General features: G+C 45.0%; 2 protein-coding genes across 4 annotated transcripts in view; one reads left to right on the forward strand and one right to left on the reverse strand.

Annotated features, from left to right (window-relative positions):
- Nucleotides 1–13,050, forward strand: part of LIMS2 (LIM zinc finger domain containing 2) — a 55,710-nt gene extending 42,660 nt beyond the window's left edge. For all 3 annotated transcript variants that reach the window (XM_038415952.2, XM_038415951.2, XM_043492760.1), the window contains exons 5-10: nt 1,533–1,682; nt 2,301–2,451; nt 4,196–4,288; nt 5,434–5,482; nt 5,655–5,730; nt 8,827–13,050. In XM_038415952.2, coding sequence (XP_038271880.1) covers nt 1,533–1,682; nt 2,301–2,451; nt 4,196–4,288; nt 5,434–5,482; nt 5,655–5,730; nt 8,827–8,974 — 667 coding nt within the window. In that variant the 3' untranslated portion in view covers nt 8,975–13,050. The remainder of the gene's footprint in view (nt 1–1,532; nt 1,683–2,300; nt 2,452–4,195; nt 4,289–5,433; nt 5,483–5,654; nt 5,731–8,826) is intronic.
- A 1,009-nt stretch (nt 13,051–14,059) lies between these two features.
- The window catches only part of MYO7B (myosin VIIB), an 85,021-nt gene continuing 75,034 nt past the window's right edge, over nt 14,060–24,046 (reverse strand). Inside the window, exons 43-50 of the mRNA XM_043492763.1 lie at nt 23,551–23,638; nt 22,279–22,385; nt 21,571–21,756; nt 20,270–20,386; nt 19,218–19,301; nt 17,973–18,092; nt 15,074–16,125; nt 14,060–14,955 (exon numbers count right to left, since the gene is read on the reverse strand). Coding sequence (XP_043348698.1) covers nt 16,036–16,125; nt 17,973–18,092; nt 19,218–19,301; nt 20,270–20,386; nt 21,571–21,756; nt 22,279–22,385; nt 23,551–23,638 — 792 coding nt within the window. The 3' untranslated portion in view covers nt 14,060–14,955; nt 15,074–16,035. The remainder of the gene's footprint in view (nt 14,956–15,073; nt 16,126–17,972; nt 18,093–19,217; nt 19,302–20,269; nt 20,387–21,570; nt 21,757–22,278; nt 22,386–23,550; nt 23,639–24,046) is intronic.

The raw sequence follows: 24,046 nt of genomic DNA on the forward strand, positions 1-24,046 counted from the left end.
TGAATATTTAAAGATCAATTACTTACCAAAATCCCATTATCCCATCATACCATCTCCTCCATAAACTTATCGAGTAGAATCTTAAAACCAGATAGATCTTTTGCCCCCACTGCTTCCCTTGGAAGGTTATTCCAAAACTTCACTCCTCTGATGGTTAAAAACCTTCGTCTGATTTCAAGTCTAAACTTCCTGGTGGCCAGTTTATACCCATTTGTTCTTGTGTCCACATTGGTGCTGAACTTAAATAATTCCTCTCCCTCTCCTATATTTATCCCTCTGATATATTTATAGAGAGCAATCATATCTCCCCTCAACCTTCTTTTAGTTAGGCTAAACAAGCCAAGCTCCTTAAGTCTCCTTTCATAAGACAAGTTTTCCATTCCTCGGATCATCCTAGTAGCCCTTCTCTGTACCTGCTCCAGTTTGAATTCATCCTATTTAAACATGGGAGACCAGAACTGCACACAGTATTCTAGGTGAGGTCTCACCAGTGCCTTGTATAACGGTACTAAAACCTCCTTATCCCTACTGGAAATGCCTCTCCTGATGCATCCCAAAACCGCATTAGCTTTTTTCACAGCCATATCACATTGGCAGCTCAGAGTCATCCTATGATCAACCAATACTCCAAGGTCCTTTTCCTCTTCTGTTACTTCTAATTGATGCGTCCCCACCTTATAACTAAAATTCTTGTTATTAATCCCTAAATGCATAACCTTACACTTCTCACTATTAAATTTCATCTTATTACTATTACTCCAGTTTACAAGGTCATCCAGATCCTCCTGTATAATATCCCGATCCTTCTCCGAATTGGCAATACCTCCCAGCTTTGTATCATCTGCAAACTTTATTAGCACACTCCCACTTTTTGTGCCAAGGTCAGTAATAAAAAGATTAAATAAGATTGGTCCCAAAACCGATCCCTGAGGAACTCCACTGGTAACCTCCCTCCAACCTGACAGTTCGCCTTTCAGTAGGACCCGTTGCAGTCTCCCCTTTAACCAATTCCTTATCCACCTTTTGATGTTCATATTGATCCCCATCTTCTCCAATTTAACTAATAATTCCTCATGAGTCCACGGTATGTGGACTCTTATTAACTACTCTGATATGCACACCTATGAGTGTCTTATTGCTACATACAAAAGCAGACGCTTCATGCATAGTGATTCGGGCCCACATGCCGTCTCCATTGTGTTTGTAAGCTGAGTTGCAATTAGAGACAGCTAAACTGTCTACTGTTTTTACTGCAGTTGACGCCTGTAGTGAAGAGAAGAAATGCCACATAAGGAGACTTAGGAAATACCTAACTGTATCCGAATGGGGCAGGTGGAGTTACACGGCTACCTCAGGGTTTGGTTAGCACTAGCACCATTAGATGATGTTTAACTCCCATTCTCTAGAACAGTGGCTGCTGTCTTTGGGAGAAGGTTACAGAAACCAGTAACCCTAACCAAAAATGTGCAGAGCATGACTCTCTTCTAGAAAGACTCTACTAATGCTGCCCTTTCTTTCCAATTCTCACCCAGGCACCTGTGCAGGCCTTGCCATAACCGGGAGAAAGCCAAGGGGCTAGGCAAGTATATCTGTCAGAAGTGCCACCTGATAATCGATGAGCAGCCTCTGATGTTCAGGAATGACTCCTACCATCCAGATCACTTCAACTGCACCCACTGTGGGTATGTTCTCCTCTCCCAGCTTCCATCAACAAACCAGGGAAATGTACTATATGGACAACAGTTCAGTCTCTTTCTCAATCATCAGCTACACTTTGCAGCCTTTAAGTTATCTGGCAGACAAGAAATTCTGTATGTGAAAGATCAAAAGGGTTGGAATCAAAATGATAGAATTGTAGTTCTTCTGTTCAGCTATATAGGGTTCTCCTTCCTTCATGCATTGCTTACTGGGCACCATTGTCTACGGGGCTTGAGAACATTTCCTGGAAATGAGCCACTCTCAAAGGTCCTGTTTACATTACAAAAATAACCTTGTTTAAACATTGTGGCCAAACGTGATTTAGCCTTGCATTTGCGGACAGAAAGACCTATTAGATAATCACCATGGTTTGACCACAGCCATGTTTAACAAGCATAATTCAGGATGCCTGTGTTTATAGCGGAGCTGGGGGCCAAAAGCATGGAAGTTGGCTTTGAAGTTCATTCTTCCACAGCTTCATCTTAGATATTCATGTCTGGAGGGAAGCTCATGTAAGTGTCGGGTTTAATCATGAAACAGCTGTTGGCTGGGGCTTGAGTCAGTGGTGTTGCTTCAAGAACACTTGTTTGTGTTGTTTTCAGGAAGGAGCTGACTGCTGAGGCCAGGGAGCTGAAAGGGGAACTCTATTGCCTGCCCTGCCACGACAAGATGGGTATCCCAATCTGTGGAGCCTGTCGCAGGCCTATCGAAGGACGAGTGGTCAATGCTCTCGGGAAGCAATGGCATGTTGAGGTGAGATCAGTGTGAAACTGCCTGTGGAATGCATACTGCCAGAGGCCTAATGCAAGTTGGAGGCTGTTATGGTGAACATTAGAAATTCCCACCATTCCTGTTTAGGCCAAATTCAGACTGTATTCACCTGGGATAAGCTTTACCTGGGTAAGTCACATGCACTAGAGTTGTGAATGCTGCACTTCGTCTTTTGAACAGTTACAATACCATTGTTTAATTTACTCTCAGGAAAATTATTTTAAAATTTCTGCATTACATTGCAAAGATTCTGGGGTCTGCAAAATAGCATTTACCCATGAAGTTATGTACATCCCCTCTATGTCCTTATCTCCAGCTCCAAGTAACAAACTGTAACATCACTGTGACACTTCCTGGGGTACCCAGGTTGTGAGGTATGTCACCACCACCTGCCCTTAGCATGAAGCATGCTTGAGTCTGCCTGTGGTGGATCAGCTCCCTGAAACCACCAGCCTCTGGTAGCACAAGCACTACCTTCCAGTCCTCATTCTCACTGTACAGGAAGCCACAGGCACACACTGACTCCTGAGTCCCTGTAGTATCCAGTCCCTTATCTGTGGGACACTCACAGAATTAGCAGATCTGCTTTTTCCAAAGGAACAATACATACCAGCATGTAAGACTCAACTCGGAGCCAGCACTTTGCTTAATACCACATCACTTAGATAAACATATTCTTGTTTTCACTATAAATAGATTATCAAAGAAATAGAGAATATTGGAAACAAATGTGTAAAACAAAATCATAACCTGCTTTCTAGAGACTAACCTTAATTAATAAGTTACTGTCTTGTCTAAAGAAGCTTCTCTCATCCAAAATTCTCTTCAGCATATTCAACCAAGACTCTTCTTCATGAAGCAGCAGCACTGTGCTTTTACTCCTTAGTGAAGGGTGCCAGGATGTCATCTTTGCCTCCCAAATATAGTGGAGCAAACCTTTGATGTATATCTCTAGATAGGGTTCCCTCCCCACATCTCCCCTAAGCACCACTGCTTTTCTCTTCCTGTTAGTCTTTCTCCAAATTCTGCACATCCTTCATTGCATTTAGTTCCGACTGGCAATAAGTGACTAGTAGTGAATGAGATATTCAATTTAGATGTAAACAAAGAGATGAATAAACCTCTCTTATCTGACAGAAAACTTGTTTTTCACCTTTGATGGTGTCCAGTTCTCCCACAGAGACTTTAAGAACATATTTTGTGTGTTTGTGTTTAACTCCTTACATAGTATCTGTACATACATTTCACAACAATATTGATAACCAGTGTGGCACCAGCTTTCATTTGAGACCTCACAAGACATTCTTAGAACCAGAATGTACATACCAAAATCAGGAGATTCCTGTAACTCCTCTGCATCCCTTTGCCAGTTGGCATTAAGAGGTTCTTGAGTCACACATCTCACCTTCCAAATCTTGAAAGCAATTTTTTTTGTACAGTGCAGCTCAACAGATGATGATAGTGGTAGAATCTGTTGTGTAGCCAGAGTGCAGGTGTGTGTCTTCTAACCGTGATGTGTCGTCGTTTCTCTGACTGTCATTTAGATTATCATAGCATCCCACTATCACCATCCCACAAGGTTCTTTCAGGGTTTTCTTGTCTGTGTTTGTATAAAGATCTGAAACTCTTGTGCAAACCACTCTCTTATTTCCGGGGAAGTGTCCATGCATGTCTTCTAGCTGTGGAGGCCCTTTCGCCGACACTGAATGCCCTTTTACTTTTGCAGCATTTTGTTTGTGCCAAATGTGAGAAGCCATTTCTGGGGCATCGCCACTATGAGAAAAAAGGACTGGCTTACTGCGAGACTCACTACAACCAGGTAAGCACTGCTGTCCTACATCCATTCAGCAGGCACCTCTCTCGGCTGAAGGGCTGGGGAGAAAGAATGCCCCCTAGAGAAATTTGGGAAATAAGCACAGCATTTTCCCCATGCACCATATAACCAGAAATGCATTGTTATCTGGAGTGAGTTGTTAAGAAATATCAATAACCTCTGGTGGTGGGGAATCTACTTGAAAAAGGAAAAATGTTTTCCGTGGAAGATGTGTTGACATGTATAATTCTAGGAAAGTGGCAGTGATTAGAGAATGAAAATGTAATGAGGACAGGGATCTTCCCTGTCCCTTAACATTTCTGAGAGACAAAATGCGTGAGGTGATATCTTCTATTGGACCAACTTCTGTTGGTGAGACAAGCTTTCGAGCGCTGCAGAGCTTTCATCGACAGCAGTTAATCCAATACAAGGTATTACCTCACAAACCTTGACTCTTGTATCCTGGGAGCAACACAGCTATAACAACACAGCAAACAATTAGTGTTAACCAGTCAGATGGCTGCTTGGCTAACCTTTTGTTAAGAATCGAAAACGTTCTATAACCCATGTGAAGCTAGCCTATTTATAATTGTTTAAAATAAATGCCATGGCATCTAGTTGGCTAAAGCACAGAAAAGATCTGTCCTGTAAGCTGACACGAAGGTAACATTATCATAAAGATACAATGAGCAGCCATGACGCTACACCAGTTTCCATCAGACAAAATACTACATTTCCCTTGTAGAGTTGTTAAAGGCTAAATATCAACTGCTTTTAAAATAGCACTCTTGGTTTTGCCTCCATGTTTATGGTCTATGATCAGGAGATATTTATCTTTGATCAGTGTTGTGATCTATTGACATTGTCTTCCAAATTCCCAGGTATATAGGCTCAGAGATCATGTTATAATGGTACCAAGAATATGAGGCATCAACAAAAAAGCTTCTAAGATTTGAGGATATAAGTTCTGAATGACCATAGACCAACGGGCAAGTGTATGAGAAGCTATTCAGGAGATGTAAATGAATTTTACGGTGCTGCTGCATCCATCAGAAGTTTGATGTTTGCACCAGCTGTCTAATTTGGGGAGCATGGGCAGACTCCTTCATAGTCAGTAAAATAAGTTCCTATTTTATTCCTTCTGCATGCAGCTCTTCGGAGATGTCTGCTACAACTGCAGCCACGTGATTGAGGGGGACGGTAAGATTTGTTCTCTCCTTATTTTGGGTCGCTTTCCCATTCTGTTTATCAATGCAGTTGTTGCAGTCCTGCAGTTGCAAGGCTCCAGTGTTTCTTTTTACATCTGGGCTCGCTGAATTGGGATAGGACTCTGAGACTAGATAATCTGGCTGTTTTCTCTTATTTTGTGCAGTGGTATCAGCTCTCAACAAGGCTTGGTGTGTGAACTGCTTCTCCTGCTCCACCTGCAACATCAAACTCACACTGAAGTAAGTAGACACTTGCAGACCTAGGATAACTCTTTCATCAGCCTTGGAGAATGGTGCTGGCATCCTGCAGCTGTAGAGTAGCATCCTCTCCTGCAGTACATACAGCTTTCCCCTAGAAAGGTAGCCTATTGAAAGGTAACTGAGCCCATTTTCAAAGAGTTGTGTGCTAAATTCCCCAAATAGTAAGTGGCACAGGGACAATGAATACAAACTAACTTTAAATGCCCCTTTCCTAGTTTCAGGGCCTCTGATATCACCCCAGCTCTGCTGTGATGGCCCAACATGCCTCAGTTATCAAGGAACTGACCTTTAGGGGCTCAAGGAAATGGTGTTTTCATTATAGAATGTGGGTTTTGGAAAGTGTTTTAAAATTCTTTATTCTTTTATACTGATTAAAAACACTTAGCAAAGTCTCACTCCATAATAAACACTGCCCTGAGTGCCCAGTTCCATGCTCCAACTGGGCTGTTTGGTAACTGACATGCAGCATTGGACATACCAGGGCTGTCGCACCAGCCAGCATGATTCCAGAGATACCCACTCAGCATAGTGTTTAATGTTTGAGGCATTAAAAGCATACTACATACAGGGCATGCTTTAAGATAATATTATAGATCACTTGTAAGAACTGGGACTTAGGAAACACAGTGGCAAAGTTAGTTCAAACGTCTAGAAAATTAGTTTGTCTGTGCTTATCTCAGAGACAGCCTTCCCTTCTCTTCCCTTCCCTGGATTAATGGAGGGTGGGCACATTCCTGGGGGTGGGCCACCTTGCAGTGAACTCCCCTTGCTGCTGCTTAAAGGAGCAACATTAATCACAGTAAACTTGGTGGAAGCTGAATGGCAGGAAGTCTGGGAATATGAGGCTATTGGGGGATAAGGAATGGCAAGTCTCAGAGAGAGTGGGCTCTAGACTAACTGTGACTCGAGTGTCTGGGACACTGACTCTGCTAGTGAAATTCCACTTCTTGATTTTTGCCAACCAAATGAATGCAGTGGCCTGATTCTGCTGCAGTCACCATTTGTGATAGCTAGATCGCTGTCTGATTGTGACCCACTGAAGTTCATGGCTGCTTGAGTCCTTATCTGCCTTGTGAGAGACACTCATGCAACTGAGTGGGGTAGTAAAGGAGCCAAATAACACAGCAGGGCACAGATTATCCAACAAGGTCTTGGAATGTATTGGAGACAATTTTTTTTATTTCAGAAAGTGGAGAAAGCTATTAGGGGGGAGGCTGTTCTAGATTTGATTTTGACAAATAGGGAAGCACTGGTTGAGAATTTGAAAGATAATAAGGTGATAAATAACAGTCAGCATGGATTTGTCAAGAATAAACCTGATGGCTTTCTTTGACAGGGTAACAAGCCTTATGAATGGGGGGGAAGTGGTAGATGTGGTATATCTTGATTTAATAAGGCTTTTGATACTGTCTCACATGACCTTCTCATAAACAAACTAGGGAAATGCAACCTAGATGGAGCTACTATAAGGTGGGTGTATAACTGGTTGGAAAATCGTTCCCAGAGAGTAGTTATCAGTGGTTCACAGTCATGCTGGAAGGGCATAATCAGTGGGGTCCCACAGTGATTGGTTCAGGGTCCAGTTCTGTTCAATATCTTCATCAATGATTTAGATAATGGTAGAGAGAGTACACTCATAAAGTTTGCGGACAATACCAAGCTGGGAGGGGTTGCAAGTGCTTTGGAGGATAGGATTAAAATTCAAAATGATCTGGACAAACTGGAGAAATGGTCTGAAGTAAATAGGATGAAATTCAATAAAGACAAATGCAAAGTACTCCACTTAGGAAGGAACAATCACTTGCACACATACAAAATGGGAAATGACTGCTGAAAGGGATCTGAGGGTCATAGTGGATCATAAGCTAAATATGAGTCAACAGTGTAACATTGTTGCAAAAAAAAGTGAACATCCTCTGGGATATATTAGCAGGAGTATTGTAAGCAAGGAGTAACAAGAAGTAATTCTTCTGCTCTACTCCGCACTGATTAGGTCTCAACTGGAGTATTGTGCCCAGTTCTGGGTGCTACATTTCAGGAAAGATGTGGACAAATTGGAGAAAGTCCAGAGAAGAGCAACAAAAATGATTAAAGGTCTAGAAAACATGACCAATGAGAGAAGATTGAAAAAAATGGGTTTGTTTAGTCTGAAGAAGAGCAGACTGAGAGGGGACATGATGACAGTTTTCAAATATATAAAAGGTTGTTACAAGGAGGAGGGAGAAAAATTGTTCTTCTTAACTTCTGAGGACAGGACAAGAAGCAATGGGCTTAAATTGCAGCTAGGGTGGTTTAGGTTGGACATTAGGAAAAAATTCCGGTCAGAGTGGTTAAGCACTGGAATAAATTGCCTTGGGTGGTTGTGGAATCTCCATCATTGGGGATTTTTAAGAGCAGGTTGAACAAATACCTATCAGGGATGGTCTAGATAATACTCAGTCCTGCCTTGAGTGCAGGTGACTGGACTATATGACCTCTCGAGGTCCCTTTTACTTTTATGATTCTATGATTTCTATGAAATAGCAAGCATAGGAAAGCCATTGAGCTGCAACAGAAGAAAGCACTGTGGGTCAATGTACAGGGAAAATTAATGTGCTTCCACCCTGGTACTAGCTAGCAAGGGACATTCATAGCAGGCTGAGGTGCACTTGGCAGCACAGAGGGGAGGAGTGTGAAGAATCAAAATGTTTTCCTGTTGCCAATGCAAAGCTGCTGCCCCCAAGTTTTGGAAAGCAGCCAAGCAGAAGTGTTGCTAAGAGCCAATCATAAAGTGTTCCATGGCTGGACATTTCATTATTGGTAAACATGTGGACCTGATCTCCAGTCATCAGTCCATATGTATCTGTGTTCACACAGTTGGGCACCTAACTTGGCACGAACACCACCACACGTCTGCATTAAATTCTAATATGTAAACATACCTGGCAAGATTGGCATCTGTGTGTTGAAATGAGGGGTTTTATATGTTCAGTAGAAAGCAAGCCACCCCACACACACTCTCTTGATTACTAAACATTAAGCCATGAATGTAGTTTTGCAAGTGCTGTTTTTAATAGCTCAGTGTTTCTTTGAAAGGAACAAGTTTGTGGAGTTTGACATGAAGCCTGTGTGCAAGAAATGCTATGAGAAATTCCCTCTGGAGCTGAAGAAACGTCTGAAAAAGCTGTCTGAGCTGGCCTCCAAGAAATTGCATCCCAAAGCTGTGGATTTAAACTCTGCTTAAACAGGTCTGTCATTCTGCTGACTGCACTCTTATCCTCACAGACTGCAACTTGCAGCAGCTACTGATCACAAAGGGAGCTGTTAAGAATGTCTGAAACAAACCACAGACAAATAGTACCTCCTCCAGCTTTCGTTACTGCAGCTTTCACCCTGAATGTCGCTTTACTCAGGCAGTTGCAAATTAACACTGACTGCATGGGGAGTTTGGCTTCTGCTGAGGGGGTAAGGCAGAGCAATGGGTATGGTAGTTAACTGGCATTATTCTACCATTGATCAGATGTACACCATTGTTTTTCTGTCCTTCATCGTTTCTACATGGAGCTGAAGTTCTCTCTTCTGTAGCCTGAGGAATTTGGAAAGAACAGTGGTTTAAATATCAGATGGTGAAACGTGCAGATTGTTCAACACCAGTTATAAGTATCAAGGATTCCTTAAATGCCTTGTACGCAGAGCTTTTCACCTACAGGACATTGTTCTGAATGTGGCCCAAAATTACCACCATCTGATAAGTGTTTGGTATGTCCAAAATGAGCTGGTCTGTGTCTAGATTCCCAGTGAACAAATATCCACATCACAAAAACTGCCGCAGCAATCGCCCTTCTTGATACCCTTGTTGACAGTTTCTCTAGGCAAGGGAAGGAGTGAATGGGCACAGAATCTATGCTACCTACTCACCTCACTCTATGCCAGATTGGAAGTATAGTGTCTAGGCATGCACAGAAGTTTCACTACTGTTTGATCCATAGAGGATTTCAATCTCTGAGGCTGTCAATTTGATACTTCTCAAAAGTATTCAATTCCCTTACAATTGAAGGAGGATACGTAGTGCGAGGGTGAAGGCAGGGGATGCCAGGAAGTAATATTCAATGTTTACTTGCCAGTTCTCCATTAGATCACTGATTCCCAGGGCTTGGAATTGCCTAATGTGACATAATACCCTACCCCCTGACACACCTGCCATTACCCTCTACAGTACCTGCAATATGACTGGAGGTGTGGTTACTCTTTTGCATAATAAAACCCAGTTGGCAGATCTGGTAACTGTTAAAAACTTCAGTTTGAGCCAAGCCTTTTCCCTTTGTTTGAATGGAAAGACTACCTTCTCAGCTCAGTTTCCATGACACTTAGTGTATGTCTACACTGCAATTAAAAGCCCATGGCTGGCCTGTACCAGCTGACTTGGATTAATGGGGCCTGGGCTTTGGGGCTGTTTAATTACAGTGTAGACTTCTGGGGTTGGGCTGGAGCCTTCGAGTGAACCAAAAGAGCCTTCAGACTCATACCTATAAATCTTGTAGTAAGATACTAGCTGTGTCCACGGTACCATTTTGCACCTTTGCTATTACCGATGCAACTTCTTTGGTGGTAGCACCAGTGGATGCTGTTATGTAGACAGGGCACTCAAGCTTCCAGTATTTTAACCACCTTGGGCATGTCTTCACTGCAGAATTAACTTGGGTGATTGATGCCTGGCTTAGCCTAGCTCAGGTGTAAGAGGCCACACTGCAGAGCCCTACCCAAGTTACTATATACTCAGTGGTGCTGCAGTCACCTGTCTGAGGAGTTAGGATTTCTGGAAGCACATGATACCCCATGGTTCTTAGCACTGCAGTAAGCTGAACCACTCTCTGATTCTTTCCCAGTGTATAATGGGAGAACTTGTCTGTCCTGGGTGCAGGAGGGGAATTGTGGGAAAGCATTGGAGGACTATCAACACTTGAGTGATTTAGCCTGTCCCTTGCTGCAGAGTGGGTAGGTTACCAGCTCAATAAGCTTTAGCCTATACCCACAGCTGAGCCAATGAGCCCGGGTGTAAAGCAACACCACACTTGGGTGAGAGGTTTTTGTTTGTAGATGGGAGCTGGGTTAATGCTGCAGGGAAGACATCTCCCGTTGTCTAACCCTGCTTAGAGCAAACTCACACAACCCAATGGCTAAAATGCTCTACACTAGAGCACTTGCTGTTGCTACCACTGGTGAAGCTGTACCAGAGATAGTAATGGTGAGAAATGTTAGGGGAAAAGACTAGTGCAGAAAGGACTCCCTGCGCAAGACTCCTGGTTAGTTAGCTGCTTTCCTAATACCAACTGCCTTTGGCTGCTTTACTTTCTGCTGTAGTAAGCTATCGTAACTGTGCACCGCTTCCACTATAGCACTTGCGAAGGGATGGACTCTCTGATTTAATTAGAGAGCTTGTCTGTCTTCCACCGTGACTGTCAATCTGCACAATAACCTAGACAGTATTACTTTTGTCACAGTTTAATAGCACTTGAGGACAGCTCTTGTTCTTCTGTAGCCCTTGGCCTATCCTTCAGGGATGGGCACAAGGAACTGCACAACTGAAGGCAATCTTAAGTGGCCACTGCTGGGACCAGCCCACTATGTCGCTTATTCTCTTTAGAGTTTGGTTGAAGGACTAACGCACCGGCCCCTCAGGCCTATGAGCAGTCACAATTCATTATGTTGATTCTTCGTCGCCTGGAGCATGCAGCTCCTTTCCCCATGCCCTTGGACACAGGAAGGAGCCCAGTGCTGAATCTGGGCAGCAGGTTATTTTCAGCTGATTCACCAGTCCTAGTTCAAAAGAATTTCCTGGGAAGATGGCATTATATGTTCTTGTGAATATGCAAAAATTGAGTACTTCATGGACGGTAGTTGTCTTCCAGACCAGCTCAAATCTTGTCAGCTGTGTTTCCTGCAGAGGCCACTCTTGAGTTGAGCAATGGAAAATGCAAATACATGGTTAAACATGTGCATGTGAATATCTTTGTACTATGAGAAGAGATACAGTGAGGACTGTTATTTCCTTTCTAATATTTGAAATTCAGTAGATTAGGTCAGGGCTTGCTAGTACTTTTACTTAAAGGAAAAGACACCCATAGACCTGAGCTTTATAATATATGGATAATTAAATGTCTTAAAGTGTCTCTTTTTAACTGTTAATCTGACAAATATTTCACTAGAGTTCTGCTTTGTAGAGCACATGGTTGTCTACAGAGTTAGGATATCAGATTTGAGAGACTGAGCAATCAAGAGAGTTATGGGAAATAACTACAGAACAGCTTGGAAACATTCATCTTCCCCCAGATTCCACCTTTGGAAAAGTAAATGGCATAGGATATAAAGTAGATGTAATAGGATCTGTGAACTTCTTTAGGGTAGAGTCTTTTGGTATGATGGATTTGCTAATACCTGTGTGTTTTTCAAAATGCTGGAATCAGGAGAGACTTTCTTTCATAGAAAGAAATTTTAAGACTAAGATGTGTGCGTTTTTCTTTGCTCTAAATTCAGAAAGTCAAATTCATTCTTGCTGTCACTCCATTACCTCGGTGGTGTTATATCAATGATGAATTTGGTCAAAAGACTAACCTTGTATTTCTTACCGAAAGCTGCTGTCCATTGTATACTTTCACAGTTTTAAATCTATATTTATATACATATTTAAAATAAATCACTAATGCTCACTGACTATACTTGAAGATGGAAATGCTTTCAGCAACTGCGATATGTGCAGCTTACTCGTATTCAAGGGGAATATTAATCATTTCCTTAATATCCTTCCTTATTACAAAACAAACTGCTATATATTTTCTCTAGGGTTTGGTCCTGGTGCTTACCCTCTCAGTGATCCACACAGCATTAGCAAAAATTGTTTAACCTTCCATGCTCGGAGTTTCCAATGCCAAATGTTTAGTATTGGATGATGCAGACTTCTGGGACTGAAGAGGTTAAGTGTTAATTTGAAACGTGTATCAGAGGAGGCATTGGTTCGCAGATAAATCTGTGACTAAAGCAGTTGTTTTAAGAGGTGTTTAGTTCTTAGTTTGTAAAGCACTCTTAGTGCTAAGGATTATATAGAATGAATGAAGAAATGTATTAATACTAAAGGGACAAGCCCACTCCCTATTACATGGCATGTATTCTGCAGACTGCGGATTTCTTGTTTTGTACTTCTGTACTTTTGTACTTCTGAGTTTGTGATATCTAACCAAAATCTGTGACTGCTGGACTAAAATATTATAATCTGCACCTGTTATGTATGTTCTTGTAATAAAGTTAACTGCAATACGTTTTAAATCTTCACACTAAAGATTAAAATATAAAAACTATTGTATATGCGTACTGTACAGTAAAACTTGAGTCCTTTTGGATCTACACCTCTGATGTGATCCAGGGTGAATCACTCAGTAACTCCAAGAATTGGACACATTCCTATTTCAGAATTGTGATGATATTATAAACCACACATTGGCAAGGACAGTTAGCCTGTTCTGTGGCACCTGAAGGGGAGACAGGTAATTAAGGCTTAGACCAAGCGGGGGAGAACCAGGCTGGGTGATTCCTATAAAGAACGGAGTGCAGAGCAATAGGGGGAGGAGATCCAGAAGGGAGGAGTTTGGAACTTCCTCTCTGGGAAAGGAACTACAGAGGCACCTGCAGGAGGTATCTAGCCTGGGATTGTCCCTGAAGGGAGAGGGCAGTTGGAGAGAAGGAGACTCCTACAGCAGGTCTGGGAGCAGAGAGAGACTCCAGGGAAAAAGCCCCGAGAGTTAACAGCTCAGGAGAAGCTGGGCCTCCAGGGAGAAAGCCTTGGGAGGCCTTGCTCAGTAATTGAGTGAAGAACTCTGCAGAGCCTGGGAGATGAGCCAAGAATCTGCAGAAGATTGAGCCCAGGATTTTCATTCCTCTGTGTTTTGAGTTGGGATGTTGTTACCAAGAAGGGATGGGACTCTTGGTGTGACCTGACTGGAGGACTAAGTCACCACACAGAGCACCGAAGTCTGGAGGAGGAAGGTGAGGTGGAGGGACTGCAGTGTTGGGTCTTGCCATGAGGAGGTGCTCCAGGAGGGTGAGTCTATGACAAGAATGTTTTGCTGAAACATTTTCGATCAATGCTCTAGTGTAGTGGAGGCACTGCTGTTGTGTCTGACACATGCCATGTAGCTAGGTTGGACTCCGGATGTCAGTGGTGAATGGTACGCTGTAGTAATGCAGAGGTAGTATAAGTTATTGGAGAGGTTTTCAGATTATACTGAGGTTGGGAGAGCACTCACCAGACTTGTGGAAGAAAGACACCACATCATCATCACTGATCTGCAACAGTTTATTTAAAAACGGGAAACAGAATAGTTTGGCGGCAAAGATTTCAGTACAGAGTCAATGTATAAAACATTTCTCAGATATTATATCTAATTAAATTGAATTCAAAAGTATGATGCCAGCATTAACACCATGACATTGGTAGTCTGAAAGCATCCATTGCTGGCAATGGACATTGCATTGGGAATATCTGACTGGTCACAAAAAGATCAACTATTCTGAAAAGTGTGGCACTCATTTAGATGCATAGAGATATTGAGATCCTATTCTCCCTGCAGTGCATTTAGATGCATAGAGATATTGAGATCCTATTCTCCCTGCAGTGCATGTACAATCCTCACATTAATGGCTGTGTTGCACGCACACGTCCAGGGGACAACGAAGCCCATTGTCCATACATTGGCAAACTAGAACGAGAGATTCAACAGCACGGCTTTTCCAGCACTGTTAAACCATGCCTCAAGGAACTTGGTGTAAATGCACTAAAAGCACCACATACTACTGTGGTCACAGGAGGGCTCTTCTGATTTGGGAAGGACAAGTATTTGCTCTTCTAGTACTAGAAAGTAGTGTAGGGGCAAGGTTACCTCCCAGGCTTTTTGAACTCTGAGCAGTTCTTATTGTGAGAGAGTTCTCTTTTGTTGACAGAAGTTGTGGCTATGGAGGAGCGTGTGATGAACAAACTCTGAAACAGGCTTTACCATTCAAGCTGTCTGCCAAACAGGAAGTCGGAGAAAGATCAAGAGAAATGAAAACCAATAAAATTAACCAACTGGCATTCTGTCTCCTGAAAGAATGTCTACATAACTCCATGCTAGGAGCACTTCTATAGAGCAGGAAAATGACACTTTCAAAAGAGGTCTGTGTGTTATAGGATCAATCCTAGGTTTCAGAGTAGCAGCCGTGTTAGTCTGTATTCGCAAAAAGAAAAGGAGTACTTGTGGCACCTTAGAGACTAACAAATTTATTAGAGCATAAGCTTTCGTGAGCTACAGCTCACAATCCTGTGTAACCCTGACTCACATTGAGTAGTATTTATAGATGGAACTATGTCAGTGTAAGGGTGCAGAATGAGTCCTTAACAACAGACCGAATCAGGGTGTGTTCATGCATAGTGAGGAGCACTCTGCTGTTTTCTTATGAGAAAGGAAGGCTGGAGGACACTCGGGTGCAGCTACCGAAGGGGACACAAAAGGAAGTGCACTAGCTCACAACTTCTCTACGGCAACAGGACAGCAGCCAATAACCATGTTATAGCAGAAATGGTTCTTCCCTTCTGCAAAGCCCAGTATACCGTACCAGCCTGAACTGTCCAGGACGATGCCGTTTCTCCCATAATTGCAGAATAGGATGGCTATTACTGGGACTGGCAGCAAGTATTCTAATGCTAGAAGACTGAAGAAAAGCAGCACCTCACTTTTTGAAGAATTTCTCTCTGTGTTCCTACCATTGAACGCTTTGCTGAAATGTTTTGGCTTTTCCTCCACTCTTGGAACCTCTCCTTTGTGTTGGAAAAGTAACATTATCTCTCTCTTTGCCAGAGACTCAGGTAGCTTATGCAGTTGGTGGGAGTATACTGAATGATGTGCCCTTGTGTTGCCAGAAGGAAGGAATTGGAGGGGCAGGTCCCTGTCAGAATGGAGGACACCATAGTAGATCCAAAGAGGTTTTCAGACTGCTTTTTCATGTATTAATGGACGGCCGTGCCCAGATTGAAATCCAGGAAAATGCTGCGATATTTATAAAACACATTGAATTTGTCCAGTGGGTCTAGGTGAGGAGAGCTTAAAATGTGTGCTCATTCGTGCTTCCCCTGTAGCAGTACTTCACCAGCGTGGCTTACTGAAGAATGGGAGTGATCAGAGAATTAATTGGCAGGACCAGTGTTAAAATTGGCAGGTTTTGGTCTGGGATATGAAATGGAGGCTGTTTGGCACAAGTATGAATCGCAGGCTTCTACCTTCATGCAGGGAGGCGGGGATTCCTCTGCTTGTTCACAGCGTTCATTAGCAGCTGTACATAGGATGTCAACAGGTCATCCATTTTGTAACCCTGCAGGAGAGAGAAACTTTAACCTAGTCTCTTGAAAAGGACTCTAGAGGGTGCCAGCTGGCATCAAGAGTTATTCCCCAAGCTGTGTGGCCCTCTGTACCTCCTCTCCCAGTTCCTAACATTGTTCAGATCATTCTTTTCTATGGCTCCCGCTGGTGTGTCCTCAGGTACCACAGTAGCGCTATTGAAAGCAGTGCTGCCTACACTGCAGGAAGCCATTTGGTCCCCGGTCTAGCGATCAAACAGGGTTGGTTTGTAGTGGTTCAGCAAACCACTGTGTTACGCTGTGGGCTGCCATCTTGTGTTTCAGAATCTCAGCTTTCATATACAAGTCACTAGTCCTTACGTTTGCAAAGGTAACCTTAACAATAGGAGTCCTTATAAACCAAGGCAGACGTGCCTTCCTGTGTCTTGCAGACAGCCTAAAACGAGACTTCTGGGAGAAATGGGACTGCCTCATTCATTTAAGTTAGGGGTTCTCAAACTGGGGGTCGCGAGGTTATTACATGGAGGAGTGTCAAGCTGTCAACCTCCACCCCAAACCCTGCTTTGCCTCCAGCATTTATAATGGTGTTAAATATATTAAAAAGTGTATTTAATTTATAAGGTTGGGGGGGTTGCACTCACAGGCTTGCCATGTGAAAGGGGTCACCAGTACAAAAGTTTGAGAGCCACTGATTTTAAGTGGCTCATTGACTCTGACAAGGTCTCAGCACTGCTAACCATTTTGCTGCTGATCAAAGCATGCCAGAAAAGGAAGATCATATTTAAAACCCCCTGAAATTATTTTTATTTATAATTCTTTTTATAAATCACTTTTCAGGATTTTTGTTACAACATTTTCACCAGGAGGCCCTGGGGAGGGGGTCACAACACCACTCACTCAAATTTGTCCCAGCTGCCCTCCCCGGTCCCAATGGAGGCTTGACAAGGCCAAACCTGAGCAGCACTGCAATTCTGTGCATCAGGTCACAATGCTTGGAGTGGGGAGCTTGGCCCAGGCCCCTGGGACAGGAGCCGCCATTGCAGGAAGACGGGGTTTTTTATACGTTGATTTTCATTTTATTTTGTATTTGTGAAAAGCAACGGGCTGTAATTGTATTACAGAGAGCTAGGTGAGTGGAGTCTCGGGGAGGGGAAGCTTGGTTTGCTGGCAGAACGAGGACAAGTACTACTATTTTTTCCTTCACTTTGGTTTCAACCCATCACTCACTCACTCCACTGCAGCTGGTGCCATAGAGCACCAATCTGCTTCTGACCTGCGAGACAGTTGGTCAGTAAAACTGGAAGAACAATTACTGTGGGAAGAGAGCTCTTGTCACCTCCATCAATCCTAAAGCCAGTCATGGCAGGAAGCAGTGTGCTTGTGACAGAGTGCTAGGTATAAAGGCCTGAGTCAGCGTTCTTCACAGCAGCCCCAATCATGCAAAATAGATTGGAGCTGACTATGCAAGGCTGTGCCTAATTTGTGGGCAGGGCAGGGAAGAAAGGCCAATTAAGCCATTAGCCAAGAGCCCACAAATAGGCACAGGAAGGAAGAGGACAGGGGGGAAGCAGGGAGTGAGAGCTAGCTCTCCTCTGCTTGGGAAAGGTCTTTGGGTATCCTGTGAAGATGGTGGGATGCAACTGTAAATAAACTGCCCAGGGTGTTGAACCAGCAAAAAGTCTCTGTAATTTGTGGACTAAGACAGAGACAGAACAAAGTCGGCCCTGTTATAGTGTATCCTTTATCTGGCTGTTTTCATGTACATCAGCATCCTTACACCAGGTATCTGTGATGCTTATAGACATAAGAAGAAAGGGAAAACTGAGGAGGGGAACATGGAAGGGACAGTGAGGCTCCTCACCAGAGATGTCTCGCACAGAATCCGGCTTCCCCGCACCAGGTTCCCAATTGTCATGTGGAAGTATGTGCTCCCACTGCTCCAGTTGGAGATTTTATTAAAGGGGTAAACTGTTAAGATGTCCTGAAGGTAGAAAGAAACATAAATAACCCAACTGCAACAGTTTGGAAGGAAAACAGATTGTGCCAGGTTAGGAAAAAGTGCTTCAGTAAGGCAAGTGTATCCTTTCATCTCCTAGTGCCTTCTGTTAGGGACTGTCACACAGCTGTTGAATTCCGCTCATGCCCCAAACAGCAGCACAGCATAATCCTCCCTACCTGCACAGAGCAGCTCATCCCTGAGGTTTTGGGTTTCTGGAAGGCAACTGTTCACTGTTAGCCTTTCCTGTGCCATGCTGCTGCTTATGTTAGTAGCCATTAAGCCATTGGATATACCAGTGGCTTTATTTTTTGTAAAAGCAACATGATGACATACCCTATAAATTCTTATTGTGAATGTTTACACTGCAGCTGGTCCAGGTCAGCTGAATTGGGCTCAGGCTGTGGGGCTATAAAGTTGCGGTGAAGATGTTTGGGTTGGGGCTGCAGCCCAGGCTCTGGGACCCTTCCCCTACGTGAGGGTCTCCGAGCCTTTGCTCCAGCCCAAGCATCTACAATGCAATTTTATAGCCCTGCAGCCCAAATCACCTGAGTGGGGCCAGCCACAGGTCTTCTCTTGTAGTGTAGACATGGCCCCGTTCTACAGGCTTGACAGAGCTAACTACACTGACAGGCCTACGGTCTGATTACCTGTCTCTTTCCATCCTAGATATTTGCTGTCCTGTAGACAACTCAGCTTTTCTGCCACTAATTCCCTAAAGCTGGTTCCCTACCATCCACTCCTTCAGTTGGAGATTGCTCCTTCCTCATCACATATCCTTCTTGCCACCACTCCCCTTTACAGCTGCCATCAGGCCTTTCCTTTCCCGGGCAGAGACTGCTTGTAGCAATTGCCTGAATTATTTTGGAACAGCAGCTCTAATCCCAAGCAGTGATTTTGGGCATCACCCATCCTTCAGTTTCCCAGAACAAATGGATAGGGGCTCTGTTTGTCTCCTCCTAAGATCCAGGTAGAAAGTCCTATCCCTTATTCATTAATGGGCCCGGCCAGTGAGGGGATCCCACGTTAGAGCTGTCAAGGTGAGGTGGCCTGCATTTCCCAGAGAGCCAGACTGCAGCATCCCCCAGGCACTGGAGAAGTGACTCTTACCTTGGTCTTGGGATGTATTAGCGAGACTCCTTGCTTGTTGACTGCAATCAGTATGATGTCTGGGAAATTTGGCTCGGAAGTTTGCTGGTGATCAGAAACAAAGTAAGAGTGTATTTGTGGGGAGGTGAATGAAGATTCCTATTAATCGCAGAGAGACATTCAACTTTCCCCAATGTTGTTTACTATCTCTATCAAATTAACACAGAGGCAACAAGCTTGGAAAGTGCCATGTAACCGTTGCCAAGGGTGACTGTTCTAAGACCATACTGAAGACTCGTACAACGGCTGTTTAAAGGCAGATCTAGTCTGCTAGCTCTGGGCTATCAGGCAGTAGTTCTCTCACTTTGGTTTGCAGCGCACCCTTCCTGCACTGCACAAACCAAAATGAGTTAAGAGCCAAGCCCGGGGGGGATGATGGGACGTTGGAGGGGTGCTGTGGTGTGAAAAGGTTAGTAGTGTGCACTGCTGCTGGGGAGGAAAGGAATAGATGGCATCTGGCTCCATTAGGTTGAGGGCAGCAGGACCCAGAACACTGCATTCAGGTTAGGGAGGCACCTACATGATCAAGGGGCTCCAAAGAACATATAATGCAGCAGCCAACCCTGGTCACTGAACACATCCCCCTGTGCTCCTCTGCACTGGTTCCTACCAAACACAAGAGTTCAGTTCAAGCATCCCCATGGGTAGTGGCCCTGGATACCTGAGGGGGCACCTCTCCCTGTGCCACCATGGTCCCCTATGACAATTATCTTTCACTGGAGAAGGAGAGTGGTGAACAGGACAAAGGAGTCTCATGAGCCAGAGCTTCCCCAGGAGCTGGAACTAGACCACTGATTTGCTCCCATAAGAGGGCAGGGACCACGAACCTCACCACGTGGAAGGAAATGAGTTTTGCTTTCTCTCACTAATGTGTTCTCACAGTCTCTTCCCCCTCTCTCGCAGGAGGGGTAGGGGCTGGAATAGCTTCCCATTTTGCAGATGACAGCACCCCACCTGGTGCTCCCCTGGCAGAACCATTAGTGCACACAGAATGAGAAGCCACCTAGACACACCTTCACTTCGAAGAAGGCTGACCCAAACGTGGGCCACCGGTGGATCAGCTTCAAGAAGGCAACCTTGGCCTCGTCCACTGTTTTGCTCTCGTGTTTGCTGTAGGCGCCGATGATATTCTGTATAGAAAAGGGACACGTGCACCCCAGTGAGTGAGAGAGTGGGGACAGGCTTTCCCCCACCCAGGGTTTGTCCTGCAGACATGCACTCACCCATCACACTGCAGGATCAGTTACTTGGCCACATCACCCCAAGGCAGCAAGGGGCACCTATGCCTGCAGGAAGGGGGAGCCCCGGGGTCTCCTGCAGCTGCTACAAGGAAGGAAGGTGGAAAACTCCGAGCAGCTCCTCTTACACAGGTTCCTGCCCTGAACTCCAGCAATGGGAACTGAAGATCCTCCCAGAGCAGCAGCTTGCCACCAGGCCTGAGGGAGCCTGAGTGAAGGTCACCTGGCCCAACAGCTTCCCCAGCTGGGCCTCCAGGCAGCACAGTGGAAAACTCCACCCAGGGCTCCCAGCTCTCCTCCTCCCCTGGGCCTGGGGCAGAGAAAGTGAAGCTCATGTAGGGAGGGGGAGCTCCTAACAGTTCCTCTCTGTCCTCTCTCCAGGGGGATGGATGAGACCCTGCAGAAGCAGGTGCCCCAGAGGGAGGGCTGAGTCAGGGTGGGAGTCAAAAACAGGGGAACTGTGGCCTCCATGAGCAAGTCTCACCTGTCCTATACAAATGTGTAGGACAAGCTGTGCCCTGGCACCTCCTGTCAATGCATACACCCTCTGATTCCCTGCCAAGCACCTGTCCAACCCTTCTCTCTGCCTGGTGGGGAAGAGGGGTCTTTGTCCTGTTTGTTATGAATTGCGCAGAGGTGTGTATACTGCCTCTGGCTGCTACATGATAACTGGCTACCCATGAAAGGCTGATTATGTGAACCAGTTTTGATGTCGCTGAAGTTAACCCTCAAATCCAGTGACATTTCCTAACTGTGTCCCTGTCTGTCTGTCCATCCAGCCATGGTGGACACAGAAAATGGAGAGGTCTGGGGTGGTCTCCGAGAGGACTGCACAGCTCAACTTAGCAGCTCTGGGGATACGCACGTGTCAGAGGATTATTTTAGAGATGATGCAAAATCTGGCTATAAACAGGAACAGAGGGTCTGGCTGCACTTTGAGCTGGCAGCCTGACTCCCAGCTTGAGGAGCTGTCCTCGTGCTAGTTCTCCGCGAGCTGGGCATGTAAAAGAGTAGCCGCAGCAGCCTGAGGAGCAGGACCAGCTGGCTACCTCAAGCACACATGATGGGGCTTTTACCTTCTTCCACTCCTCCAGAGCCATCGCTCGGATCAGATTGTCTGGCACCAACTCCTTCAGCATCTTGGGGATGGCTGCCTGCTGTGATCGGTCCTTGTCAAAACGGACCTTATAAATCAGCCCTGCTATCTGGACAGCTTCCTCTTTGGAGCACTTGTGATATCCTCGCAGATACTTGGGCAGCTCCTGGAAGGCACAAGCAGTGAATCTGTGCAGAATGGTCTGGAGCCAATACAGGCCAGGTCAGGCAGAGACTGTGAAATGGAGATGCAGGCCTCACAGATCAAGCCTCCAGCAAAAGGCCAGCCCTGAAGGGTAACTTGATATTGACAGGTTTCAGAGTAGCAGCCGTGTTAGTCTGTATTCTCAAAAAGAAAAGGAGTACTTGTGGCACCTTAGAGACTAACAAATTTATTAGAGCATAAGCTTTCGTGAGTGAAGTGAGCTGTAGCTCACGAAAGCTTATGCTCTAATAAATTTGTTAGTCTCTAAGGTGCCACAAGTACTCCTTTTCTTTTTGATATTGACAGATGCCAAATTGATTATGTGTTTTAAAATCTGTGTGTGATCCTTGACCTATGATGGTAGCTGCCCTGTCCGAGATGGAGAAATAAATACTCTGGCAGGATCAGTTTCTCCCCTGTATCACCCTGATCACACTGCATGATATAAGTTCCCTTACTGGCCATTCCCTAGAGACGTAGTTACCTGGTGGTAATGAAAGATGGAATCAGCCTTCAGGTCTTTCCCGGGAGTTACAGTCAGCCATAGCTTTCTCATGAAGTACACCTGGTAAGTCACAGCCACAGCAACCCCTACAGGAACAACATTGTCAGTGCTCCCCACGTCATCCTCTTAGGAACTGTAGCCCTTTTGGGTCAATGCTTCTGTTGCCTGGGGCCAGTTCTGATGGGTCCACATGGCTCAGGGCTACTGTACTTCGTAGGTTTGATTTATTTTTAGAAATAACGTTAAAGTTACTGGCAGATGAAACCTCCGCTATTGTTTCAGTCAGTCGCTGTAGGTTTACAATGGGAGCAAGCTGATGCGATGGAGGGAAGGGAATGACTGTCCCACGTGGAGCGGCAAGAAACCCCAGAGCTCCATGGCTGTGTGTATTATGCCAGGATCCTAGCCCATCACGAGCAATTCCTGCCACCTCTCCTACCAAGCATTCACTGGCAGCTGCCTTTGCGAGAGGAGATGCTGATTTTAGGTGCCTGTATTTGACCCCTCCGGCCTGATATTCCGAAGTGCTAGCAGGCACATCTCCTGGTAACTCCGACTCGACAGGCTTGGCTGCTCAGTGCTTCAGACAACAGGTGTCTCCCAGGTGTCTCCAAACGAGCAACTGAGAGTCAGTGGCTGCATTTAGCAATTTTGACCCTAGTTCTTTGGAGAAATTAGCAAGAAAAGTGGGTGGAATTTGAGTTGAACCCAAATTTTGAATTACAAGTTTAGGTGCGGGAAGGGAGAATTATAATCAGATTTAGCCCCATAAATGCTTTCCCTAAACAATACAACAAGATAACATGAGCTCAGATATTAATCTGGCTGCCAGAATAATCCACGTAACAAGCTGCTAATGAAACAAGGAACTGAATTATATTGAGAGCCTGTGTAATATTTGATGCGTGTACCTGATGACATCGGGTCTGGCAATGCATGAGTCCAGACTGTGATTTGCAATCATCAGATCCACGAGTCAGCACGTTACAGATGCAGAAACTCAAATGTATCAACATCAGCCACAGCTACCCAGACACACACAGTCTTTAACAGCCCTGTCCTCGCCACTCCAGGTCAGCTGGTTCCTAGTACCGTGGCAAGCGACACCAATGGTACACACGAACAACATGCCAGAAATGGGTTTTACCAGCCCACCAGTCAGACGTTCACAAAGGATGAATAGATCCTGCTTTGCACTCACTGCTCTGCCAAAGATGAACATAGCCACCAAGAGTAGATCCCTTTCCTTACCATCTTTCCCTGGCTTGTTCTTCCGAATCCAGTCAGTCACCTGCCGTAAGGAGTCAAAGAAGTAGTCGGCTTCATTCTGACTGATTACCTGCAAGACGCAGAGCAATGGGAGGAAGGAAATTGCATCATCCAGAGTCCCTGCCAACAGTACAGACGAGAGCACAGACATGGAGGGGAAGGATCAGAGGCAAAGGGAAATGAGAGGAGAGATTTGGGGGAGAGTAGGGGGAAGGCTAATGGAAGTGTCCTTCCCTCCCTGGAGTTTTACTCTGTTGCCATTCTTTTCTTCCCTCCCTGGCTGCTTGCCCTTAACAGAGATAGAAGCTGTCTACTCTGTTCTCAGCCAGCTCCTCCTGCTGCAGTATTGGCAGACACAGGACTCCTCTCTCCTGGAGCTCAGTGCTTTGCAGACAATCTATTCCTCCTGGCGCACAAGGATCAAACGGCACCAGAAGGAGAAGGAACACCTGCTGGACTGCCAGTGCCAACAGCCTGG

Source organism: Dermochelys coriacea, chromosome 9 (genome assembly GCF_009764565.3).
Source record: "Dermochelys coriacea isolate rDerCor1 chromosome 9, rDerCor1.pri.v4, whole genome shotgun sequence".
NCBI lineage: Eukaryota > Metazoa > Chordata > Testudines > Dermochelyidae > Dermochelys > Dermochelys coriacea.